Source organism: Periplaneta americana, chromosome 9 (genome assembly GCF_040183065.1).
Source record: "Periplaneta americana isolate PAMFEO1 chromosome 9, P.americana_PAMFEO1_priV1, whole genome shotgun sequence".
NCBI classification, from domain to species: Eukaryota; Metazoa; Arthropoda; class Insecta; order Blattodea; family Blattidae; genus Periplaneta; species Periplaneta americana.
Window position 1 is genome coordinate 67,392,509 of NC_091125.1, and position 23,390 is coordinate 67,415,898.

At 34.5% G+C, this 23,390-nt stretch overlaps 1 protein-coding gene across 1 annotated transcript in view; it reads left to right on the forward strand.

The window, feature by feature from the left end:
- The window catches only part of LOC138706040 (periodic tryptophan protein 1 homolog), a 63,113-nt gene that overhangs the window by 25,485 nt on the left and 14,238 nt on the right, over window positions 1-23,390 (forward strand). The window contains exons 3-4 of the mRNA XM_069834943.1: window positions 15,579-15,880; window positions 20,270-20,377. Of these exons, the coding sequence (XP_069691044.1) occupies window positions 15,579-15,880; window positions 20,270-20,377 (410 nt within the window). The remainder of the gene's footprint in view (window positions 1-15,578; window positions 15,881-20,269; window positions 20,378-23,390) is intronic.

Sequence of the window (23,390 nt, forward strand, 5' to 3'; positions counted from 1 at the left end):
AGACAGTGTTGCCAATTTAGTGGTTTCCCCGCTAGATCTAGCATTTTTCAGTGTTTAATAGGTAAAATTTATGAAATTTGTATTGCTCATATAGGGATTTAGCAGGTTTTTTTTTAATGCTCACAGTGGTAAAATAATCTTATTTTTACGACTTCCTTGTTTAGCTTATCTTGCCTCTTCAATGTCAGTACTTCTGTTAGTCATCTTAGAAGGTTAGAATAATATTCAGTATTGATTGTGATACCATGTTCGAGAAAATCACTCATGATGAGCCCTTCTGCTGCCAAAAAAATTGATCCTGTAACTTTCTGAGCTAATTTCTACTCTTGGAACTTTTTTTAAATATTTCTTGCCCCCAGAATCGAAGTGGTGAACCCATTTTTTTTTTCTCTCCACATAGTGACTTATGTCCCCAAAAAACTTAAACATTTTTTTCACCTTTCTGAAAACACTGGAAAATCTCAAAGCAATATTTTACCCTTTCCTGCCTTTCATCAGCATTAAATGCTTCCAAATTCTTTAAGAACTCAGTAGCATAGAATAATGTACCTACAGGTTTGAACATTTATATTAGCACTAGGAAGAGATAACTTAAAGGACTAAAAACACTGTTGGTCATGAATCCATTGCCATTTGTGCTGGATTATAAATGATCAACCACCCTTGGAAATGGATTTGTAAGTGTAGCAGATGGTAAATTAATATTAACATTAGCACATAATGTTGAATTTTCTTGTTCATTAGCCAGTATTTTGAAACAGCTGTCTGCAAAGACATTGTCTTCGAAAGTATCATTTTATTATTATTTCTATTTTTATATCGTGGAGATTTTTCTGATTTTCAGATTGTGTAAATGGAACAAGTTCCATAACTTCCTTTAATATCAGTTACAAAAGCCTTTTAATATAATAGAGTTTCGATTATTGTCATTAATTTGTTCCACAAAATTGATGGTTGTTGAAATGGTGATAAATTTTTAAACCTATGTTATAGCAGCAATTCATTCCAGAAAATAAAGTCTGACCACATATAAATATTGCCTTTTAACTTGCAGCTTTGAATAAAATTATGGTCCACACCTGTGGAGTAACTGTCAGCAAGTCTGGCTGTGAAACCAGGTGGCCTGGGTTCGAATCCCGATTGGGGCAAGTTACCTGGTTGAGGTTTTTTCTGGGGTTTTCCCTCAACCCAATACGAGCAAATGCTGGGTAACTTTCAGTGCTGGACCCCGGTCTCATTTCACCGGCAGTATCACCTTCATTTCATTCAGATGCTAAATAACCTGAGATGTTGATACAGCGTTGTAAAATAACATAAAAAAATAAAATTATGTATTAGAAGAAATAGCATCATTTAACACTATTACATTTCTTATAGAATTTTCTCAGAAAATCCACTTGAGAAAAAGTTCGAATTTTGCTTGGGCTGATTACCTATTGGGTTTTCCCCCAACTGTAAAGTGAATATTAAGCAATCTCAAGGCAACTTTTCAGATTAATTTTGCCAAGTACCATATCCCTACTAATCTTATTGATAATAGATAACCTCACTATTCATGCAGCATTGTTAAATAATCCAGTAAAAAATAAACAAAAACGGAAAAATAAGTGCTGTAAAATTCAATAAACACAGAATCTCATGTTTCGATGGTAAATCCTCCATTTTCACCATAATGTCTTCGAGTTTTTATTATTACTTCACTTGTTACGGGCACTGGCAATTTTCATGTACAGATTGTATCCGTTTACCTGCCTCAAAACCACTGATAATATTTAATCTAACTTTTAAACGATCAACTCTTCTACATCTCTTTGTTGTAGGCCTATTCACATTTGTAGCACCCTTTTTTGAAATTCCAGATCCAACTGTGAAATTCACAACATTGCAAAACATTTTAATGCATGACTGAATGCTCAAGTTTGCTTGAGATTGTTAGTCATTCAGGAGAAATGTACCAGTACTTCATCTGGAAAAAAATGACGATTAGTATAATTTGAACAATAATCAAATGTAATGGTATTAAATAGTGAATAGTGATTAGTAGAAATGACAATAGTCGAAGCTTTGCTGTATTGGTTTACTTTTCAGCTAGAACTATGTCACCATGACACATGAATCATTAGATACTGTCAAGTTCAGTTTTCAAAATAATAAAAATATACATTTGATTTTTAGACTAGTGTGTTAATTTTTTAATTAATTATTATGAATATTGTTGACAATACCATTTCATTCGAAGTAGGCATATGTGATTTGAACTTAATTATAAAGTGGAAAACCATATGAAAACGTGTTTTTACGCCATGTTAAAGACCTATAAAACATGTTGAAATGAACATTTAAAAAATGAAGGAAAAATTTTCTAAAGTGGTAATTTCACGAGCTGCATAACAGCTAAAGAAGATCTATTAACCAGAAGCAGGATATATCATCTCAGGTATGATACATTCTCGACCATTGTATTGTAAATATAAAGTTACGTCTGCGTGAATGTTTACATATAGTCTACTGAAAATGCATATGGCCTATATCTATAAAGAACCTCTAGCTAAGAAAGAAATGTTTGCGTGTCTTTAACAAAATACTGTCACAGGCAAATAAAAATCAACTTCACTAAAATAGCCATTAAATACATTTTCAATAAAAGTACATACCTTTCTATACTGGTATGTCTTGATTTATGCATATGAATTATGTACAAATTACACTTTCCCCACTTGTTTTCTTTCACTAATATGAAATGCATATACATTATTTTGTGTTCATATGTATAGATCCTATTAAGTATAGGTGGAGAATCTCTGATGTATTGTGGAGTAACAGCTTTTTATGAAAGTTTAAAGTTACAAAATGGTAACATTGAAGGTTATGTTAGTAGAATAACTACTGAAACTCTTTTCACAATGTAACAACTTAACAGACGTGTAAGTAACTTGGTTGGTTGCTATGTAGACTACATATTTTTCATATGGATTCAAACACTACATTCCTTTGGTAATTCCAAATGATATGATCAGTGGACTGCCCACTCAACTGACAGACCAATCCACTACTTGCGTATCTACTACAGTATGTTAAATACTTACTTACCTGATTTACTTTACTTCAATATTCTTTGCAGTTCACATGAGGATCTTGTCTGTGTTCTCTCTTTTTCATCAAGACTTTGTCATTAATTTCTGATTAATGGGGAAGAATGTGTTTAATAGTTCCAAGAAAAGAGGATCATAAAATCTCTCATCACTTATAAATTACATGCAAGATTAAAATACTTTGACTGGCAAAAGAAAGTGAAACACTGTCTTCAAACTGAATCATTAGAACAACCGCATAAAGCATATTTAATTACATTAGCAGTTAATTTTGAAGTAAAATAGTTGATCTGTATTCATTATGATGATAATTTAATGTAAAATACAACCATGCTTTTGTTTTCCCGTGTTTTCTGCTGCACATTTTGCGATTTTTTGTTACTTCACGACAGTAAGACCTTTATACTCTGTTTTTATACAGATGAAAGCTTGCCATTGTTGAGTTTAAACTGTAGGGCAAACCTTGTCAATCACTAACGAGGGATTACCTGTTTAACAGGATGTTCCTACAACATGTGAAGGTTCCTTGTTATCCTCCCTTAGTCTAGACTTGCTTGTAATCTAGTTAAGTTCAGTTTTTAAACATGTCATTCACAATTGTTTTTCATTAAGGATGATGGATACTGTGATTGGTGCACTGGTGTTGGTATGTGTAGTAATTACTTTCTATTTAATTGGTTGTAGAGGAAATAATATACACTCTGATACCAAAGAAGTCATATGTCGTGTTTATATGTATTTCCAGAGCAAATATAACAATGCAAGGAATGGAAGATCATTTCCTTTAGTCATGTTTTGGAAGGAACACTTAAAGTTGATGAGTGTGCCTAAAAGTGTGGTAAGTTGTATAGTTACATGAAGGAAAAAAAATTGGAAAAAAAACTTAAAAGTACTTCCAAATTCGTGACTCTCCCATTACAATGTTGGACACATCTAATCAGGAAGCTTTAAAGCTGCGGTTTGTTTACGGCGATTATTGCCTGGAATTGCTAGCAGTTAAAATGAATGTGCAAGGTTTCTTTACAGCAATGATCGTCAACATAGATTGTTGGACACGACGCAGATCACTGGAGGTTATTTCTGAAGCAAATTCAGGATGCATATCTCTGCAGAGACGTGTTCAGTAATCGATATTTAGAAAAGGCCATGTAGAAATATTGAATCGAGTTATGGCAGCAAAACAAATGAGAATTGACAGCAATGTACGCTGATAAAGAAACCACTTCCTGACAATCATCGCCAGCATTTATAATCGCCGGCAATGTGCATCTGGTGATTGCCGTAAACAAACTGTAGCTTAAGACAGACAGTACTTGTTTTGTAAGAATGTTTTACACCCACTTTAGATAATATTTTTCTGGAAACTCGTGACACATTACAAATTGAAATTTCACATTCCTCATTGCAGAAAGTAGGCACTAAAAGCTTTTGGATTCCTATACAAAAGAAACGAGGACAATAAGAAGAGTAAAAAAAATTAGGGAATTAGGAAGACATACAATATTTTTTAGATGAAACCTGGATAAATGTAAGTGTGACCCAAGAAAAGATATGGATGGTGGATGAAGTAAAAGAAAACTTGAAAATGTCATACCAGCTGGAAAGGGATCCAGGATCATTATTCTACATGCTGGAGGTGAAAATGGATTTGTGAATGTTAGTTTTGTAGTCAAAATCAACTAAAGATTACTATGAAGAAATGGACAGTAATAGGTTTCAATACTAAGAAATAAGGTATTGTGGTGGCAGGCCGGAACATACTGGCTGCGTCGGGAGTGTACGCGAGCATCCAGCGGGAAGGAAGGTGCAGGAGGCGAGGCTCAAGCTTCAGTGGGCGCTGGGACGCGACACAGAGAGAGGAGGAACAAGGCAAGGGAGAGAGAGCTGTGGGCCTGGAGTGGAGTGGAGGGGACTGACGTAAGGAAACGTCTGGAAGTAGAATGTTGTGGAAACTTGGAGGCTTCGTGACACAGAACATACGAGAACGTGTGATTTAATAAATAAAAGCGCGAGCAGCCTTCGAGTTAGTTTAGTTTATCGGGTGTGAGAGAGCTAGCTAGTCTTCAAGCCTTGGAGCGAGATGAACCTGAGTTCGACGTGCAGTGAACTTGAGTAGGTCCACAACTGTGGCAGCGTCAGGCAAAGGCAACACATCCAGAAGTCTTGGGTTCGAAGTGCCGTGAACTGTATCTGAAGGCTTGGGTTCGATGTACCATGAACTTGAGTGAGCTAGAAGAACTAGCCAAGGTGAACGAACTGTGAATTGAGAACTGTCAGTTTTGTTTTGTACATAGTGCTTTGTGAACATTAGTTGAAATTAGGAGTACATTGTTGTTCTTCTCAATAATACACGTGAATTGTCATTGTCGTTCGGTGGACGATTATTGTGTTGCTGTGTTGAGTATTTTGAGTTCATATATTCCTTTACTTGAATTTGTTTTCGTCAACTTCTAAAATGTCTTGCACAGTAACCATGCCTCAAAGTGGAGGGGTTCAGACCATTTGAAATTTCAGTGGGAAGCTTCCTTCCATATGAAAAACAGAGTAGGCTATAGGTTTACAGTTTTGTGGTGACTGTATTTGTGGATTATCATTACCTGGTGTCCTTCCTAGCAAACTTGCAGATTTTTCAGAACTTTAATTTATGTTATTCCCGTAAGTAAAGATTCTCAAAACCCTAAAGACACCATGTTGATGGAGGAGGGATATAGCATTTTGTAAAGTGATTACTACTTTCAATTCATCTCCCAAAAGTGTCCCAATGAACTGCTCGTCAGTTTTGGGAGCTTGGCACATACTACAAGAGACAGGAGAAGTATGAGAAGTAAATCTGCAAGGGTCGTCAGATTTATGGCTGTATAAGACTAGGTGCGCAGCTTTACTATGTTGCATATCTTTACACAAAACTTGTTGACAGGTGCAAAGCTTTACTATGCTGCATATATTTACATAGAACATGTGTGGACAGTGCGAGAAATGAAACAAGGTTGTATATGCAATCATCATTTATTGAGTGGCAAATCACGGCACTGCAGATTCAGTGGAATCATACATGAGAAGAATAGGGCGATGATATGAGATGGCTGCATTGCAAGCCATCCAAATTGCTTATGGTAACCATGTCGATGCATGAGCCACTAATCTCAGCCACCACTATTAGCCAGAGGAAGATAAGGAGAACAATGAGAATACAAGGGAAAGACAAAATAAAGAAGGGAAATACAAGGATATCAAGATCAATATTAGGAGGAGAAGGGGAAAATAAGGAAAACAAAGGAAATACAGGGACAAAGTGAGTGCATTTTTATGTGATGGTCAATTTCCAAGTAACCCCCTCCCTACCACTTATCTAAGTGAGAAAAAATACTTAGTTTTACGTCAAAACTGAAGGAAGCTAATCTTATAGCAAGAAGATCTGCAGCAGTAAGCAGCTGGACTGATAACATCAAGCATCATTTCCGCAATTTGTGCTGCAACATCAGAACTGGACCACAGTTCTCTTCATAGATGACTTCTAATTCAGCTTCAAATAACACAGTTAGAAGAGAGAGAGTGTGGAGAAAGCCAGGAGAATATGATTTCTCTGATAGAATGGCAATTGATGATGTGACATGGCATTGACTCCCAAGATACATACGGAACTATTTTCGTTGATAATGGGCTTTAAATTGTACTGATACATTTAAGAGGTGATGGTGCTGTCTTATTCATTGGCAAAGATTTTGTTCTGAATTATGATATTGCTCAGACTCAGCCTTGTGCAGCAACCTGTGTCACTCATAATATGATGGTAAAACGGGGATATGAACCTTGAATCCACTGGTGTGCAGATCTGACACCAACCTCATTGAGCATATTATATTGGATATTCTCGGGCACAGTTTCAGCATTACAACTTGTGACGGTATTGTTTGGATTGCTACCTTGGTGGGTGCATAGAGTAATTATAGTAAGAGGTGATAATATCCATTATTAGTGACAAGTGGGGTTAAAGTACACTTTGTATCAGAACCGTGTGTAAATATGTTTGTAATTCAATTCTACAAACCATTCTTAATGTTGACATACTCGAGTATTAAGGTAAATTACAAGTGAAATGGTAGTTTTACTAATAATTAGTTTTGTACATCAAAACATAATATTGCAGTGCCACTACAATAACTCATTTATGAAGGGTTGTTTCTGATCTTTGATAACCAGATTTGCTTGGGTTTTTACCTTTGGAAAAGCCAAGTCTCCATCATCTGTCATGCTCTATTTGATGTCCCTTTATTCTGGCTATACCTATGCACCTCAACTTCCAGTCAAGAAAACATTCTCGTAGTATAGCTATGTCTGTCTTCTCACACTCCTCCTTACAGGCTTTCGATATGTCGTCCATAGTATGGGGATGTCTGATTCCTAGTCCAGGAGTTCAAATCCACAAAAATCTATGGGGACAACATCAGGCAGCTTCACAGGAATTTAACTGGAATGTATGGTGTGAAGGTTGAACCAGAAGTATGACTCAATACTTTATCTCGATATATCCAGACTATTTATGTCTACCATATAGAGCTGGAATGTCATTGCAGTAAATTGGGGTCAGAACAACTTCAGTTTGATAGTACAAAGACTTGACTATGGCGTTTTTAGCAACATGGCAGATAAACTTTCCATTATAACTGAATACAACAATCATAATTCTGTTTGAAAAAATTTCCCTGCGTTCAGAATACCATTTCTCGAAATTTTTTTCATCCCTCAGATGGTAGTAAATTGCACTTGATTTGTTACTGTGATTAAGATAAACATATACCTCACCTAAAGCGACCACAAATTTTCATCTTTCTCCTGCCATGTGGTTCTCAGATAATTTCCTGCATTTTATGCAATTTTCTGCAATGTGTCCAGGCAACAATTTGTAGACACTGTTCATGCGACTTTTCCATAGTTCAAATCTCAGTGTGCTGGGTTACTGCCAGAGATCAAGCATTCACGTTCCTCACAATGTTTGGAGTTCGACTTGTCGCAAGTCCTGGGTTCGTTTCTTTCCTTTCTTTTGTGCCTGTGGTTGGTGTTGTAAAAGACAGTAATGTAGGCTTCCCAAAATGGCTCGATTTTCTTAGGCATTGTTGCAGCTACGCACTTGCGCCACTTATCCTCACTTGATGTCATTTGCCTTGTTCCTAACTCAGAAAACTGACCTTGGCACACACACAGCCACAACTCTTCACCAAAGATCGAAAACAAACCTTCGTGTCTATGTTTAATTGCAATTTTAATGTGTTACACTTTTTTTTTCTGTGCTGGTCGGTGTATATGTATGGATTAAAACTTGAAGAATGCTGAATGTTTTGAGTGTATGAATAGGACTTTAATGTATGATACTGTGGATGTTAAATGTTGCTCAGTACCTGACATGTGATCTGATGGAAGTTGAAATTACAAGATATGTGTTGATAGTATGAGATGTGGTAGTAATTTTACAGTGGAGCAGAAGGGTGTTACTGATGCTTGACAGCAGGGTTTAAGTGACCTATTCACCAAATGTTCCCCAGTTTGGTGCAGAAAGTTGCAACATCATGAAAGAGGAAAGTTTACAATGATTGTAAGAAAGTATAATTTTGAGAAAAGGTGAGTGTGATACATAATTATTTAAAAATTATTGGTGTGAATATCGTTTTAGTATTGTACAATTTTTCCGATATTGTAAATTTTTTACAGGTTTCAGCAACAAAGAGACTATCCCAGTTACCTTTTCATATTGAATTTGGCTAGTGGAAATATGTAATTTGGCTAACATTTTAGCATGGTTTAGCCAATACTACTAGAGATAATTTTAGTTGAGCTTAAACCCTGCTAAAAGCAAAGGTAAGATAAAAATAGTAGTTGGCAGGCAATTTGTAGATTGCAGAAATATATATAAAATGGAAAATAATGGCATGATTTGTATATGCATGGTAGTTATGTTGATTATTCTACTATGAACTAATAATTAAACTTTCGTTTAGTGTTTCTGATGATCTGATGACTGTTAACAAAGGCAATATGTTGTCTGAAAGCTTTAACACAGCATCTCTTTGACCACTTTACATACCTAGAGTAATTTGTTAGTTGGAATCATCATGTTCTTACAAAAGTTTTGCTCTCTAATATTTACGTATATAATAGCCGCTCTACATTTTACAAGAAAAATGTTAAGAAAAACTTAACTCCTTAAAATCAGGATATCACTGTACTTAGCCTGTGAGAATGTTGGAACTTATTGAGGACAGTGGGCATACCTAAGCACTTGATAATTTTCTTATTGAATCTACAAAATTCAAAAGCTATTGTAAGGCGGACTTCAGGAATCCTGAACTGTTCAGCATAGGAAAAGAAATGAGCCAGGGAATCATTCTGTCACCATGGCTACTCAGCTTCTATTGTGAACTTATAAATAAGGAAGCCGAGTTGGATGATGAAGCAGGATTAATAGCAGGAAAAACTGTAAACAGTCTGAAATATGTTATGAAGTTACTAGCAGAAAAGACAAAGATTAAGAGTCTGCTGGAAAAAGTGAAACAGATTGCAAAAGAAGGGTTGGAACTGAACTTAGAGAAAACCAAAATAATGACGACAGAGACAACCTTAACTTTAGAACAAATGGAACAGACGTGAAAATATCAGACAACTTCAATTTCCTGAATTAAAAGTAACAAAAAGTAGACTATCCACAAAAGACTGAAAAAGATGACATCTGCAAGAATTGTCAATGAACTCAATAAAATTATGGACAGAGATGTGTTGCAAAAAACGAAAACAAAATTTCTGCAGTCTATGGTTTATCCTGCCACAACATACATGCACAGGATCTGGTCTTCATGAAAGTATTGGAGGAAAAACTTTTCATGCCTTCGAATTATGGGGTCTGGAGAAGAATGCTGTGAGTTTCATAGACAGAAGGAAGGAGGAGTAATTGTTTCTACTCATCAAAATAAAGATGATGAAAATGAAGTAGGAATATGTTTGACATATGTACATTCGGCAGAACCACTGTGCAAAAATTTAATGATTGGCCAGATAGAAAGAATCCAGAAGGCAGGGAAAGCAGCGAAAGATATGGATTGATGATTGGCCAGATAGAAAGAATCCAGAAGGCAGGGAAAGCAGCGAAAGATATGGATTGATGATATTAAGAGAAGAGTAGAGCTTACATGGGAAGGATCTTAAAGTGTTAACATAAAAAGGTATAAATCAAAGATAAAACTAAGTATAGAGAGAAAACCAATGGACAATCAGTATGTAGGAGAAGATAATGACAAACCAGTCTGACGAGAGACTGATGCCTAGAAAATCTGACTGGGATCACAAGGATTTGAAAGACTCATCACCATTATGGTACTTGCTGATAAAGACTACCTGTATTCATGCAACAAACTGCGTGTTAGAACTGCAGACAAATGTTTCACTTTGGAATAGTTTATTTTTTCTTGATTGAAGTTATAATATGAAACTTTTCCATTCCATTGGTTATCACTGTTGTGTTTCCTTACCTAACAAGAAAAATAAGTTCGCGATTTTCTTCGTTATTTTGACATACCACTATTATTAGATTTTTGTTCTTTTTTTTTTTATTTTTAAGTTAACTGCAATCCATAAGTTACTTAACGAAAGATCCAACAATATAATGGTATATACTGTAATAATGTGTGTTTTGTTAATCTGTTTTAATGTTCTTTTCCTGTGCAATGCCACACCCTGAAATATAGTCATACTTATTTAGGAGAGAAAAATGCAGCTGTTACAGGCATAAGTTCGGTATTTTAAGTAATTAACAATTTATTTATTGTAAATTACACTTTTTTTATCTTCGATATTACTAGCAAGCAACGAAAAATTATTTTTCGAAACTTAAAATGCTGAATTGAAGTGTCACACTCTTCTGATTCTCATTTCTATTCTCATACCCTTTTAATCTCTCCTCTTTGTACTGTCCTTTGTTATTTGTTACTAGGCTTGTAGTCGCGAAATTGTGATTTTTGTTGCTGATTTATGTATTTTACATTCATCTAGTTTGAAGAGTCTTCTACATATGAATTATTGCTATTAGATTTTCATTAGAAAGGGAAGAAAATTGCAGATCTAGAGAAATTTTGCAACAATTAACTTTGTAATCCTGTAATTAACATCTATAAACTAAATTCATAAATTACTGTATTTATTTGTGTATAATTTTACTGAGTAGTAAAATAATATCTGTCCAGGCAGTAACATTTCTAGTTAAAAATTCGGTGACTTTGAGTTCAGTTCCCAGCAGAAAAGTGGAAATTTATGTCTCCCTATTGGGACAGGATATACCTTCCTTGACACATTTAAGACTATGGTACCTGTTAATATTTAATGTTTGTCTCCTTAATCCTCACAAATGCAGGAATGAGATGTGCCCAAGAGCTGGAACTTGTAAAATTTATTTATAAACCCTTGAAGTATAAATTTTGTTCAGAATTATATGCTTTTGAGGTTTATGCAGTTTGTTTCTTGGTTTCTTGGTCTGTCTAGTTTCCAAAGTGTGTAGTCTATAAACAATACTGTGCACACTAGTGACCTTTTTTTCTCTAAAAAACATTCTCTCCTGTATATAATATTCCCAAAATTTTCTTCTCTTTTTCTCCATTATATATATATATATATTTTTTTTTTTACTTGTTCGCAATTTCAAAAAGAAAATTATGTGCTAAATATTAACTTACAAGACTATTTCCTGTATGAACTTGAAGTGGATTAAACAATCGGTGTTCTTAATAAAAGAAACTTCATGTGAGTAACTGATGACACTTCAGAAAAAAAATGTTATTAAATTTTCATTTCCGATATGAGATTTTCTTTGTATTGAGCACTAGCTTTATTGTTACTTCATGGCACTGGAAAAAAAAATTGATTCCAAGAGTTTCACAGACATACCATTTGAGCATCCCTGACATCCAAAAGTTAGTCTGCGTAAGCTGACTGTGTACAGTGAGTTCTTCTAAACTAGTGAATGGATTTTGTTCCTTTTTACTATCCATCAATTAATTTATTTGGGAATGTTAGAGATGAAATCCATAAAGAAATACAGTAGTACAAATTAATGCTCTTTATTTGAAATTAACATTAAAAAATTGCCAGTTTCCTCTAAATCAAATAAATCAAAAGTGGAGAATACAGAATTATTTTTATTTTTCATTGCAATTTCTTTCCGAGTTTTGTTGTCCCTGACACAAAATTACCCATATGAAGGATTAGCAGTCACTAGGGTGGGTGAATTTCTGTAGAATCAATTAATTTTAGTACAACTTAATCTTTATTGATCTGGCTGACTACAACAGGTTATTTGAAAAAGGAAGGAATTTGTATGGAATGTATTACAAAGTTAATTAGCATTTGCCTACCATTTTCAAATGTTCATTATGTGTTCAATGCTATTTATTAAATTTATTTACAATGTGTGAACTGCAATATGGATATGTATCATTTGTTACAAAACAAAATTGTTACTACTTGAAAGAAAAAAAAAAACATTCAAATGCACATCAAAGTTTATACATTCGCACACTTGATTGACCACGTTTACCATTACTTGCAAAAGTGTAGTTTCTGATCTAGTATTTATTTCATCCACAATTCTCTTTTTGTGAGTGTTTGAGTCAACTAGATAATATTTGAAGTACTTTACTGTTAAAAAATTCGCACATAAAAAATCACAAGCTGATATCTGCTGATCAGGCCTACCAAGAAATGTCTCTAAATAGGAAAATTAATCATTGCTGAAACACCTTCCCTTAAAAGTGTCCAACTGTTGAATGGTACGCACTGTGGCTCCATCTTATTGAAAATAAACTGTAGCAGGATCAGTGTCATTCATTCGTTCATTGTGTTCTGCCCAAGGGCAGGTCTTTCACTGCAAACCCAGCATTCTCCAGTCTCTCCTATTTTCTGCCTTCCTCTTAGTCTCCGTATATGATCCATATATCTTAATGTCATCTATCATCTGATATCTTCTTCCGCCACGAACTCTTTTCCCGTTCACCATTCCTTCCAATACATCCTTCAGAAGGCAGTTTCTTCTCAGTCAGTGACCCAACCAGTTCCTTTTTCTCTTCCTGATCAGTGTCACGCTTGTGTAATTCTGGGAACACGAACTCAGTCGTCATGGACATAATGGTCAGATGTTATATTAATTGGATGTCCATTTTTCTGCATAAAAATAAAAGGAACAATGATCCTGAAAGCTGAAATTCTGCACTATACAGTAATTCTTTGACTGCAGAGGTTTGTCATGGAATTGACAAGGATTAGTGTCACTCCTGTATTTCATGTCTTGTTTAACATAGCTAGACAAAATGTGCTTCACCCAACATCACTCACTCACTTCTCTATCTTTTGCTCTAGTTCTTCATCTCTTGATTTCCATCCTTCTCAAGTCCTCCTCCACGTCAAATAAATATTGTTCTTTTTTGTGTACCAGCTCTTTGCCCTAATCTTTCATCAAAATTCATTATTCATAGGTTGTGAACAAGACTATTTTCTGAAGTGAGGTTGTTAGTCTCTTCAACTTACAGCCTGGAGGACCAGGTCATTTGATTTTTGGGTTTCTTTTTCTTTACCAGTTACTTTAACCCAGCGTACAGAACCTGATCTATCCATGGTTTTCCTTCTCCTAGCCTTTGGGGTCCTCTCCTAAACTGTACAAAACAGCACTTATTTGATGGCGGTACATCCTTGCCATGTCTCAACTTCGTTATAGGATCTGTGTAGCTTTTAACAAATAAGAGTTTGTCACTGATCATTCCTACACTCCGATAAAGTTGCTGCATCTGTCTAAGACTGCTTATTTGGGTTTTCCCTGCATATCAACAAATGGTATTCAGTTGCTCGCTCACAAAGGCAAGAAATTTCTCGCAGAAAATTGTCCTCCAGCAAAATCCGATACACTGAGCTTTTAACAGGTTAAGTACTGCTGCCTGTTTGTGTACTGAATGTCTGGTTCTTTGATTGATAGCAGCTCTTACGTTCATTGTTCTCTGATAAACAGCTAGATGGAACCCTTTAGTTGGGAAAATGTCATTTATATTCCTTAACAGCAGCCAATGCATTGCCATCACAAAATCCATAAACAACCTAGACATCCTGGACGAGCTTCCACAAATCATCAGGACGTCTTGGAGGGGGATTGGGCCAATTTTTCCACATATGCTTCTTTACTTGTGCGCTGTAGTTCAGTCGGAAGAATATCTGAATTTAGATATCGTCTCAGGTTCAAATCCTGGTTACTCCTTTTCATTTTATTGTGTTACAGGATAGTATAATGTAATAATATAAGAAGGAAAAACTAACACTAGTATTATGCAACTATATTGTTTTAAATCTAAACTTATATCACTAAAGAATGATAAGAGAATATAAATGAAAACTTGAATATTATTTATATTGATAACGAATGATAAAATAAAATGATAACTTAAATATTATGTATATTGCTAAAGAACGATAACAAAATACAAATGATAACTTGAATATTATTTATATCACTAAATAACGATAACAGAATAAAAATGATAACTTGAATATTACTTATATTGCTAAAGAACAACAAAATAAAATGTTAACAAATATTATTTATAATGCTAAAGAATGATAACAGAATATAAACGATAACTTGAATATTATTTATATCACTAAAGATAGATATCAAAATAAAATAACTTGAATGTTACTTATAATGCTAAAGAATGATAATAGAGTATAAACAATATCTTGAATATTATTTATATCACTAAAGAACGATAACAATATAAATGATAACTTGAATATTATATATATCGCTAAAGAACAATAACAGAATACAAATGATAACTTGAATATTATTTGTAATGGTAAAGAATGATAACAGAACAAATGATAACTTGAATATTATTTATATTACTAAAGAACGATAACAAAATAAAATGATGACTTGAACAAGTCTCGAACTCACAATCTTCGAATCATTTAGTGAACACACTTACGCTCCTGTACGAGATGCAGATGTGAATGACTCCTGCTTAAACATCTTTATGCATTATGTAACATCACCGTTATCCAAAGTGGACTTAGAAAATATTCGCTATTCAAGAGTGCAGCTTTTTTTTTTTTTTTTTTTTTTTTTTTTTTTTTTTTTTTTTTTGGACAGCTTTACATGTTAAATATGAATCTGTCTAATAGTTCAGGAGGAAAATCTATATGCAGATAGCCTACCAAGAGTCACTTTTTCTATGTGAAGGATGCTGAAAATGTGTATTCCTTTTAAAATTATGAAAATTTTGCAGCATCATGATATTTTATTCTTTGTGAAATAAGAAAGTAAAAAGGTAACATAGTGCAGGACCTGGAAAATATTACATTATTCACTTTTATCTCAATTATTATTACTATTACTATTGATTATGTATAAAGTTTGTGTTGTATGCAAAGATTATTCTAATTCTGTCAATTCCTTGTTTACAGTACTGTGGAGGAAGAAGAGGACAATGAAAATACTGGAACACCAGAGAATCCAGTGACCAGTGTATCTGATGAGTATAATTTCGATAAGTATGATGAAGAAGATACCAAACCAGATGCTTTGTTAGGTATTGGCAATTTGGCTGTGTATTCCAATGAAAGTGGTGATCCATATGTGACATTGAATCAAAATGAGAATGAAAGTGATGATGACAGCGAGAAAGAAGATGATAAAATCAATCCCAGAGACAACTTAATCCTTGTTGGTCACGTGGAAGTTGATGCTAGCATCCTGGAAGTGTATGGTGAGTATTTTATTCATATGCATTCACAAACTAAGTCTAACTCTTTTCAGAAACAGTATGAGCTGAGTCCTAACTAGATTAGTTAACATGCTTGTTTTTAAAGAGTATAAATATTTCACAGATTTGAAGCATGGAAAAGAACTGTTTCCTAATGGAGAGAGCAACTGCAAAATTTATTGGTAATTCGTACCTGTGAAGAAAGTTACTTTGTTGTTACTCTTGCTGTTTTTATGAAAGGTAGATAATCTGTTATCTTTTAAATATGTCCTCACCATAGAAATGTTAATAAGGATTCAATAAACTAAAGTAAAAATAAGTAATGTAACCTACTTATTGAATAATAACGAAATTTGAAGGCTATAGGCAGCTTCCGTGAAGAATTGTTCCATTTCTTGGTGTTAGAGACATTAAAAGTCTTCTTTTCTGTCTTTTTGCCATGTTTGTACAATGTCTGACTATTTTTTTTTTTTGTGAATGCATGTGCGTGTGTGCTTTTTTTTTTAATTCAGTGTGGAAATGAAGGTGTAAATACTGGGAAGGCTGTAAAAATCTGCTTAACTTGGATCTTTTTATAGAGCAGATGTTTCTCGGGTTTTCTACAAAAAATTTTTGACACAGACCTCACAAGAAGAAGGTGACCACTCATTTTCACCCCCAAACAGAATACATGTAAAACAGTATAACTTAATATCTCAGAACACCCTGTTAGCCAAGGATATTTCTTATACCATGAAAATTGAAAATTTCTATTTTGTCTTCTTCCAACCGTTATTTTACCTAGGTAATATGTAATATGTTTATCTCTTATGTTTGTAAGCCCATTTTGTTTCATATGTCAAACTTGAAAATGATTTCTCTTTTAATTATACAAATAATGACTTCAGTGTTCTCTCAGTATAAGCCATTTTACGCAAAATTAATATGCAAAACACACATACACACACCTGCACTTTTGATTAAACTGAACTCAACAATGCAGACCTTTCAGAAACACCAATATAGCGTGACATAATATTATGATGGAAGTCTAGCCTCTTTTCATATGGAGATATAGCAAATCGATACCCCCTCCCCGATCCTTCTTCCAGCTTGTGAATTAAGATGAAAGAGTACGATGATTTAAGACGGTGCTTATTCCTTCGGATCCTGGCCAACTAGTCACTCATAACGAGTGCACCTCAGCACATGTGTGGACTTTGGTCCTACATTCATAGACATCTAAGACGTAGTGCAGAGGGCAGCCACTAGAAGGAATCCAAGAGTTGGAGCTTAATCTGAGACGATTCTGTCCGATGCCGGGGTGATAAAGCATCAGCATGTACTGTAGAGCTGAAAACCCGGGTTCAAATCCCGGCCCGGAGGGAATTTTTCTCCATTCCATTACTCTTTCATCGTATGATGACGCAGAATATCTGCATGGAAATATCATATGTACTTCGGTACATTAAAATAATATATATGATATGCGTAAATCACTTCGTGATTTAAGACGGCTCTTATTCCGTCGGATCCCGCCAACTAGTCACTCACAACGAGTGCACCTCAGCACATGTGTGGACTTCGGTCCTACATTCATAAACATCTATGACGTAGTGCAGAGGGCGGCCACTAGAGGGAACCCAAGAGTTGGAGCTTAATATGAGACGATTCTGACGCCGGGGTGGTATCCGGTGTGGCTTAGTGAATAAAGCATCAGCACGTAGAGCTGAAAACCCGGGTTCAAATCCTGGCGCCAGAGGGAATTTTTCTCTGTTCCATTACTCTTTCATCGTATGATGACGCAGAATATCTGCATGGAAATATCATATGTACTTCGGTACATTAAAATAATATATATTGTGAATTAAGGTCGTAGCCATGCCTTTAGAGACTTTAAATTACAAACCTTGCAGTTCGCACTGCTGGCATGACTGCCAACAGTGAACTTAATATATGGAAGGATCAGAGTACAACCATGTGTTACAGTACATCATTATTACGAACTTATAGAACTACTGTTGCTAGGAATAATAACTCAAATTTTTTGGATAGGCTAAACCTCAAAAGCCTCTATAGAGCTTCGCCGCTGTTTAAATTATGCATTTGCTGACAGGAGAAAATTTACTACAAGCATGAGGCACATAGAACAGAAAATACAGGACAGTACGCAACATAATTTTATTATCTTAAAATATTTACAGTACAAGAAAGTGCTGATTCAGTTTCTTAAACATTTTTGCATTCACACGAGGTAATTAATATGTATGTTTAATCTTATTAGTGACAGTCTGAGTATCAACTATAAGGGTACACTGATCTTCATAATATATTTTATATAATATTTGTTACATTATTCCCTATAATGTACAGTTTTCTGTATATTATTTATTAGCCAGGAGATCCCGGGTTCGATTCCTGAGTATACCTAAGAAATTTTTAAAGAATATAAAATCTGGAACAGGGTCCACCCAGCCTTATGTTTGGAAAGTTGTGCAGCTATGATAGGTGGCAAATTCTAATTAAAGAAAAGCTTATTAACAACAACTATGGAAACTCGCACTGATCTTGCAGCATCTCATCCTGTCTGATAATTATGTTCATTAGTTGATTACTGGATGGCAGATACTTGTCTTGTCTCTGGCCCCTTGAGTTTTTTAGTTTTTGTAGCTCTTCGAATTTTTCATTAAATATAAATTTTTTAGTTTTTTTAGAGACATTGCCTGTAGATAGTAAATACTGATACAGACACACAGAAGAAGAGCAAAATGAGTATTTTTATTAATAGCCAATAGAGTTACGTCATTTTGGATCAGCTAATGATTATACCATTACATTTTCTATGAGAGCACATAAAATTATTGTGTTTTCGATGTACACAAAGTTTATATTCCAAAAAAGACGGGTTACGAATTTGTAAATCTGCTGAACAGTATTTTCTCAGAAAATCACTCAAGACTATAAATATAATATAATTTTGACACTCCAGTAGAAACAGGTGGTAGTTCCCAGCACTTCGTAACTGTTAAGCTTCTTCAGTTATGTTGCAAAATCATTATCATGGATAGGTTTTCTTGCGTGGCTGTGAAGTAGAATTTGAATATCTTCATCAAAACAAAACCAGTTATTTTCTTTTCGTCAGTCACATTCTTCACACTTAAGTCTTTTGATGAAACTATACCTGTGCAAGAAAAATGTTCACTTTTTTTTTTTTTTTTACGAGACTACAGTTTCCAAGATACTTTAGTATGTATGATGTGTACTAATTATAAACATTTGTCAAATTGATTGGTTGGTATCTGATATTGAACATTTGACAATGATGTAATTTACTCTCTTGTACTCCAATATTCAGCAGGAAAACTGCGAAATTAAGTAAAAATTTGGACAGTAAATAAGATGATCTCGATCCATATCTTCATTAAGATTACAGACAGGACATGTAGGAGATTCTTCAATACCAATTACTGTATGCCTAAATGTGTACTGAGGTAATCATAGTGTGTAAGTAATCTGAAAAGAAGCAGAGTCAATAAAGGTAGAAAGGCAGAAAAGCTTTACAATTTTCTAAGACACCAGAACTCTATAATCATGATATAACTTGCCATTTGTCATGTTTAAAATGTTTAGTACTACGCAACAGACTGATAGTGGTATATAATGATGTAACCTTGCAATAGTACAATATTATATTCTGTTCTTTATCATTAAAACTAGTGCTTGTATCCAGGATTTGAGTATAATAGGAATTGTCGGGTAAATAAGCTGGACAGAATTAAGAGGCTCAATAAACTACACCATGTAATAAGTATTTATGGTTTTATTAAAATTTTCAAAACTATAAATCAATAAATAAAACATGTATTTTTGTGTCAATATCTTAATGCTTCAATAATATTTCAGTAAAGAAAATATAAAAGTTATAAAAATTTCTACAGAAGTCAATTTTTTCTATTTAGTCTATGTTTGCTCTATATTCAGGATGAGTTAGATCATTCTGGTGATAAATTTCTCAGTTTAATGTATTTAGACATTTAACAATTTAATGTCTCCCTCGGTAGCATAGTTGGTATAGCGCTGGCTTTCTGTGCTCGAGGTTGTGGGTTCGATCCCGGCTGAGGTCGATGGCATTTAAGTGTGTTTAAATGCGACAGGCTCATGTCAGTAGATATACTGGCATGTAAAAGAACTTCTGCGGGACAAAATTCCAGCACACCGGCGACACTGATATAACCTCTGCAGTTGCAGGCGTCATTAAATAAACCATAATTTAAAATTTAACAATTTAATTACATACACAGAAGCTTTCAGAATACACAAAATGGAATATATTCGGCCCAATAAAATGGATAGATTAGTTTAACTTATTTTAGTCATACCATTTGAATTTTAAATGTGTTAATTTTATTTCAGTTTACAATGAAGAAGAAGGTACTTTGTACGTGCATCATGACTTGCTGCTCCCTGCTTATCCATTATGCATTGAATGGCTGAACCATGACCCCATTGAAAGGAAGCCAGGTAATATTTCTTTCTGTTTATTACTTTATTAGGATGAATTTCACTGACTGAGGACCAAAAATTAATTATGTTAGTGGTGAACTTATTCAGGACTTCATACTGTAATTGTATCTAGACATTTCTTCATTTTATTTTTGTAAGTTCTCACATTGATGGAAATGGTCTGAAGCCAAGGGATAAGTAACAGGAACAATTTCTCACTGTTTTTTCGTGAGGATTATGCAGAAAGATGACGCTGTACTCTCTGTACTTCTGCTTTATTATGCCTTGCCATTCAAAGCACACAAACAAGAGCAAGAATGATGTAAATCGAGATAAATTACACATATTGTTCCATAGTTATGGAAACTTTTTAGGAAAAATAAAAATAAACTATCAGTAACGTACTAACAAAAAATGTTTCCTTGAATATTTTTAATATTCACTGGTACATATATATTGTAGAGTCCCGCGCCATGGTGTCACGGTCTAAGGCATCTTGCCTAGGACTCGCGTTACGCAATGCGCGCTGGTTTGAGTCCTCATGGGGAAATAAATTTGCTCATGAAATTTCGGCCGGTGTATGGGACTGTTGCCCACCCAGCATCGTGATGCACTTGGGGAGCTACGATAGGTAGTGAAATCCGGTTGCGAATACCAGCTGTAATGGCTGGGAGGATCGTGCTAACCACACGATACCTCCATTCTGGTTGGATGATCGTCCACCTCTGCTTCGCCATGTGGGTGTGAGGCCAGCAGCCGGCTGGTCGGTCTAAGCCCTTCATGGGCTGTAGCGCTACGGATTATTATATATTGTAGAACTTCACAATTTTTAAATATACTGACTTGAAAAAATGTTTTGGGATACATTTTATAAAATTAGTTACGTGCCCAAAATATTGTTGCTGAACCTAAGACTTTTGAAATCACTGCATCAGTATTCTGCCTTGTTGAGTAAATCATTATAGTCAATAATGCATGGTCCATAAATAAAAACATGTCCTTTATAATATTGAAATTTGAAGTATTTAGTAACAATTTAGACGTGTCTTCTTGTTTAATCAGACACATCCTCAAAAGATGTCTACATGGAGAGATTTCCTGATATGTCATTGCCTTAAACTGATGGCCATATGCATTATGAATACCCAGGGATTTCTTACCTAGAATAATTGTATTCTAAGTCATAGCCAATGTATTAACAATGAAAAAACGTTGTAATTTTCTTTAATTAACGTAAATAAATTCGAACTATCCATTACAGAAATGTTCCCATAGGTCCCTTGGAAACTGTAAAACACAGTTTACAAACCAATGCATTATATTAATTTTTATTGTTAACACACTGTATGAATACATTGTAGAGAAACCACAATACGGCAACCTGACTCTTGGCTGAACTAATTGCTATTGGTGGCACACTGCACAGTAATTCGACACACCACAAACTATTAATCTAAAATATTACTAAATATAAGCAATTAAAACATCATTTACTGATCCAAATAAAAAAAGACTGTCTCTGTTCTTGTTTCAAACACATGCTACATTTCTTTAAGAGGTGAAGTATCACTTGCTGCAGTTTCCATGGAGAAATGTAGGTGATGTTCAGTGGAAGTTGATTGACTGAGGCAAGTGAGGCCAGGCCTCAGTCACTTGGCTTCACTGAACTCAAATTTTATGGTTTTGTATAATGTATAATGTGTGACAATGGACTCAAAACTTACATGGAAAAAGCATATTGAAAATGTTACAAAGAAAGTGCAAAATAGACTGGCAGTGATAAGACTAGCTGGAAGTAAATGGGGTTGTTCAGTACATACACTAAATACAACATATAAGACTTATGTCAAACCAGTTTTAATATATTGCAGTGAAGTTCTTACATCTACGACACCAATACGACTTAATGATATAGAAATGGTCCAGAATCAAGCTATGAGGATAATTACAGGTGGTGTTAAATCTACCCCCATCACAGCCATGAAAATAAGTACTAACAATATTCCTATTAAAAACGAAATTGAGAAACAAAGTCTTATTTTATTTGAGAAATTAAAACGAATTCCAAACAATGATTTTTAGAGGAACTATAAAAATTCTGAATGGAAACTCAAAATACAATCTGGCTTCTTCCAGGATATTTATAAATTACAAAGTAAATACAATGTACAAGCAACTGATAATATATAAAAGCTTCTACTCCCAGTAAACCCACTCTCTCAGCCTGAAATTAAATGTGAAAATGATCTGATACAATACATCACTGCAAAACATGACATTGACCAATCAGTATTAAAATCATTAGCTATTGAAACCATATGTACAAGATATCAAAATCTGAATAGCTTCATATTTATACAGATAGATCTCTGCTTGATGAACACAGTAAAGCTGGAGCAGGAATCTACAGTGACAGTTTTAGCTTTTACATATCTCTTGGAAAACTGTCTGCTCATTATGATGGTGAATTAGAAGCAATCAATACTGCCCTGAAACAACTTTTTCATCACATACATAAATTTAACAACTAACATAAAGTCCTCCAGGAAACAGACGAGTAAGAGAAATTCTTTCTGCTCTTAAAATGCTACAAGGGCTTCGTAAAGAGGTAGTTTTTCAATGTATACCTTCACACTGTGGAATAGTAGGTAATGAGAAGGCTGACTTTCTGGCCATTTTTAAAAATGATTGTCTCGCGTCTCATCTACATTGAATTAATGTACCAGCGTCTGCAGTGCACCCTCTGTATAAATCAGTACTCCATCATGGATAAAGAACATTTGCTACAATGCCCAGCAATAAAGAAAATAGATGCTGATTTACAATCACAGCTCACCGAATACTATTGGGACGCTCACAGGAGAATGGAAGAAATTCAAGATCCTTGGCATTGCTCAGCAACAACAACATCTCTTTTGGACTTTTTCTACTACAGTGTTAATATGATCTTTCCAAAATAATTTGTATAATTTATTAAATGTGAAAGAGTTAGTATCCAATACTTTGGTCTTTACAGTTATTTGCATATTGC